Source organism: Chanos chanos, chromosome 4 (assembly GCF_902362185.1).
Source record: "Chanos chanos chromosome 4, fChaCha1.1, whole genome shotgun sequence".
NCBI classification, from domain to species: Eukaryota; Metazoa; Chordata; class Actinopteri; order Gonorynchiformes; family Chanidae; genus Chanos; species Chanos chanos.
Genome location: NC_044498.1, coordinates 45,598,536 through 45,603,386, shown reverse-complemented (window position 1 = coordinate 45,603,386; position 4,851 = coordinate 45,598,536). Strand labels below are relative to the sequence as shown.

At 41.5% G+C, this 4,851-nt stretch overlaps 1 protein-coding gene across 1 annotated transcript in view; it reads right to left on the bottom strand.

Moving 5' to 3' along the window:
- Nucleotides 1-3,324: 3,324 nt before the first annotated feature.
- dctn1b (dynactin 1b) overlaps nt 3,325-4,851 on the bottom strand; it is an 18,783-nt gene continuing 17,256 nt past the window's right edge. The window contains exons 25-29 of the mRNA XM_030772374.1: nt 4,568-4,686; nt 4,288-4,474; nt 4,050-4,123; nt 3,803-3,892; nt 3,325-3,462 (exon numbers count right to left, since the gene is read on the bottom strand). Coding sequence (XP_030628234.1) covers nt 3,325-3,462; nt 3,803-3,892; nt 4,050-4,123; nt 4,288-4,474; nt 4,568-4,686 — 608 coding nt within the window. The remainder of the gene's footprint in view (nt 3,463-3,802; nt 3,893-4,049; nt 4,124-4,287; nt 4,475-4,567; nt 4,687-4,851) is intronic.

Here is a 4,851-nt window from a genome sequence, read left to right as displayed (position 1 = left end):
ATTTTTTCCAGAAAGAGCATTTGTTTACAACTGTTAAGTGTGTTTTTGTGTATTCTGCTTACAGAAAAAACTGCCATCTGGGCCAATTTTGACCACTCTTTTTTTTTTTTTTTTTTTTTTTTTTTGTAACGAGACAGAGTTCGTATCCCATTTTCGGTGACTGTGCCTGAAGTTTTTTACTGTTACCTGCTCAAAGAGCTCTGCACTCATGCTCTACAGTTTACCTGTTTTGTCTGCTCAGAGAAAGCAGACTCTTTTATTCTGCAGAACTGACTTCAGATCTTTTACACTCTTTTAAGCATTCTTTACAGTCTTCTATGTATATGAGATAACGTTTTTATTCTGTTTAAACTTATTAAAGAAACTTTATAAGTTGTGGCCTGAAGGATTTTAAATATTGTCGTGTTAAAACTAAATTGGAAAGAGGATAGATTATACGTAAGGAGTGTCAAAAATCCAGTGGTGGAGGACCGTGGTCCTGCTGCTTTCCTTTGGCAGCCAGCCACATGTGGTCTCTGATTGGCTGAAGAGCACACATACCTGTTTTCCAGGTACAAATCAGTGTGTAATTAAGAGGTCAAAACATAGAGCAGCAATACCTTGGACCTCCATGACCAGATCTTGACACTCCAGCCCTACATGCATGCTCGTGCTCTGTGCGGGGTAAATAACTAAATAGAACTACCGCCATGAGCAGGTCAGTTTCTTTGACTTGCACTGCGTAACAGAAATGTGTGTACAAATAATATAAAAAAAAGACCTAGAGACATTGCAGTGTTGACATATTCGGCGTCAAACTGGCAAACCCACTAAACCACAGTCATGTCACCAGGAGAGAGCTTCAGAGTTTAGTCACATACCCAGACACTGTGGAAACAGTGTCCTCTTCCCTTTGGGTTTTTCTCTTACAGCAACACAAAACATCCAAAACGTCTTTAAATCGTTTCGTCAAAAACATGGAGAGGAACGGGTCCACGAGAGGGCCGAGATACAGCAGAAGATTAGCAATTACTCCCAAATACAGCGCGTAGCTACTGAGGTCTAGAGAATAAAGCAGTGTGTTCACGATGAAAGGCAGGTACAGAATGCAGTAATTACAGAGAATAAGTGCCTGCGCACCTATAATCCTTTTCTTTTCGACCACAGCCACTGATGGTGAGCATAACAGAGCCCTCCCAGAGTCTATGAAGAAAAACAGGAGGAGGGGGAGTGGAACAAGTAGACTGACGGAGAAATAAAAAAAGTAACCGTAGTATGCCAAAACGACAATGCCAACGGGGAGCGCCCAAACCCCCAGAGATATTAGAGCAGACTGTTTAACCTTGCTGCAAAAAATACTGCACTGTGGAAAAGCCACCAAAAGATGGCGCTCTTGAGCAACGCACACCAAGAACACTATGTTGCTTATGATTCCAAAATAAAATATCAAAGAGGGAATATCTTTTTTTAATGCTTCGCCACTTGTGTCGCCTAAAGTGCCGCCAAGCGAGTTGCCATTTGCGTTAGCAATAGGTCGTCCAAAAATATTCAGAATGTCTGATATAAGTAGACTTATCACATAGAGCGGTGGAGGTTTTCCAGCCTTCACGAGTTTTATTATGACAAACAAAGCCAGGCCGATCGCAGGCAGACCGACTGAGAAACTGACCCAGCCAAGGATGTTGGCGACGCGGTCAGTCGTTGTAGTTGTGCTGTTGTCACCGTTGGTTGTGTTGTTCATGTCAACTTGTGTGATCCCAGTCAACTCATGAAAAGAAAAGTTTCACGATGCATATCCCGCTGTACCACTGTGAAAAAGACAACCCCCACATCAGACTCAGCATCCGACATTCCCAATCTTGTGAGTATTTTTCGTGTAGAGTATTTTGTTATCTATTAATTTCCAGCACAGAGAAAAGTGACTGACCTTGTTCAGTAAGAAGTGCAAGATGTAGAAAAGGTGTCATTCCTACATATGCACCAAGGAAAAAAAAAATCACCAGGATGTTCTTTGTCAAATGGTGTCCACTCTTCCACAGAAAGCAATGTAGAACATATGCTTTAATCCACATCGTTATAATAGGAAGGTTTAAAGGAAGTAAGGCACTAGGTTTATATATGATAATCTCCTGACTTGTTATTGAGCCTCCCATAGAAAATTGGTTGACGTGATAATCTTTATGATGCTGTCTTTTCAAAAGACTTCGTTCACTGTCCTATTTTTAACAGATTGTTTAAAGTGAACTATGCAAATTACTTCACATGTAACCTGATTGCTTTTATCTATGGAAATGTAATTTGTGTTGGGGGAAAAACAGTAGACATGAGCCAGTTCTAGAAACATGCTAGATGAATTTGCCAGAGTATACTGAATTTAATTTGTCTTCTTTATGTCAGTGGTGCAAAATTTAATTTTGTGAATACCACTAAATCTTTGTGAAGGATAATTGTTTTGGGGACTTTCCAGGCAAATTCTTGTTTTACATTATGAGCTCAGCACTACACAAATATCCCGTACAATCCAAAAAAAAAACAAAAACAACCTTTTGATTTGGATAAATATGATATATTATGTCAAGCACATTCTTCACAGTTAATAACACATTATATTAAGCAACAGTATGCACTGAGCAATTTTTCTTTGAACAATCAGTGACATAACATTATAAGTAACAACATCTCCCTGTATACAATAAATATATTAATAACTTACACTAGACAATGCTCAGTAACAAACCCACTAAACTCTCTCTCTCTATCTCTTCGCTCGCTCACACACACCCAATCATTCACTACTATTCAAGATTTGACATCTTAACAGTGCAACAGGAGAGTCCAGTTATGTCTCCACACAAACATTCAGTTTCATCTATTCCATCGACTCACAACTGGCCAAATTTAGGAAAAGCACACTGCAGCGGTATGGTCTTCATTCACACAGCATAGTTAAGTGTGTTTAATGTGGCGTCAGAGAAACTATAAGCAAGTCTGATCACTCTTCACCGCATCTCCATCAACCTTATCCTCTAATGAATGGATATATGAACTGTCTGCCTCCTCAAGCAATGATTACATGAACTACCGATAGCTTCTTACAATGAATAAGGGTCTGATTCAGTTACACCAAAGGACAAAGTACTGCAGAACATCAGCTGATAAAATGTATCGTTTGCGATTGGTTCACAGATGAATGTATACTCATACCATTCATCTGTCCTTTCTTATACAGACAGATATGGAGGAGAGTTTATGATGGGAACAGGAGGGGATGTAAGGGAGTGTATGGTGGGAATGGGATGGGTTTGTTGGGATGGGTTTGTTGGTTACTGTCAGTGAGGGCGTGGTTTATGATAGAAGGAGGCGGTGCACTCTTTGGAGCTGTGACTGTGACAAAACAACCCGATGGACTTGCTCCTGCCCTCGTGGGCAAGGAACCATCACACGACCAACCAGCACTGTGTCCCTCTCCTTCTCCTCCTTCGCCTGGGCAAGACATGAGAGACCGAGAGGGAGAGAGAAAGAGAGAAAGAGAGAGAGAGAGAGAGAGAGAAAGAGAAAGAGAAAGAGAAAGAAAGAGAAAGAGAAAGAGAGGGAGAAACAGAAAGAAAGAGAAAGAGAAAGAGCAAGAGAGGGAGAAAGAGGAAGAGAGAGAGAGACAGAAAGAGAGAGAGAAAGAAAGAGAGAGGGAGAAAGAGAAAGACAGAGAGAGAAAAAGAGAGAAAGAGAGAGAGAGATTATTAATGCCAGTTGGGTCTCACTAGAAGCTCCATACTACCAATTTGAAGTCTTAAGTCTTGACATTTGCTCAAAGAAATGTGCTGACCTTCACAAAGGAAGTGCGAGGAAAAGTGGCAAAATCAGACGGCACTTGGGCACCAGGTTTCTGAGTCACCACATGCTCTGCCACCTCATCCTAAGAAAGAGACGGTCCATCAAGATTAAGTAAATGTCAATGGACTGACATTACGGCTGTGTGTGTGTGCGTGTGTGTGTGTGCGCGTGTAAATGCATATATGTGATGTTGAAATATCGAAATATGATGTTTCATTTCTAAATTAACATTATTTTACCTTTAGCCTCTCCAGAGTGTCACTGAGGCTCTGTAGTCTGGCTGTCTGTTCCAGTAGCTGGGCGCTGGGGCTCACTGTGTACACACACACCAGGCACAAAAAAACACACAGCGATGAAACATTAATATATCAAAGTATTCAGTTTATAGTTAGTGTTGTAATGTTAGCCAGAATGACAGATGCATTTAAGTGATTTTTCAGGCATGTGTGTGTTCATTTGTCTTTGATAGCAACAGACCTGGGGATTTGCCAGTTACATCCACTACTTTCACATTGGCGCTCATCTGGAGCAGCGTATCCAGAAGCTGGTCAGTTTTACGGTAGAGAGCACTAGACAAAACCTCTGGTCGACTGCCTTCACGCCAGTTCAGCTTGGGTACACAGAGTGGGGGCAGAGACGCCAACTGGGCACGCATCTTCTCTGCCTACACGCACATACAAAGCAGGTTATCTAACTGTATGTGTGTACGTATGTAAATGTGTGCGTGTGTGAGAGAGACACAGATAGAGAGAGAGACCTTGAGTCTGTTGTTTTCATTCTTCAGGTGTTTGATGCTGAGTCTCTGGGCAGCGATTTGCTGAGTTAGTAATGGAGAATCCACTACCTGAACACCAACAGTGGGGCATACACCAGTGACTCCTACACACACACACGCGCACACATACACACACACACACACGCGCGCGCGCGCACACACACAATGAAAAGAAACAGACTGTTACACATAAGCTTTCATTAGATGACATGATCTCAACTCTAGGACAAATAGTAAATTCAGTACTGTACATTTGGTACAGTACA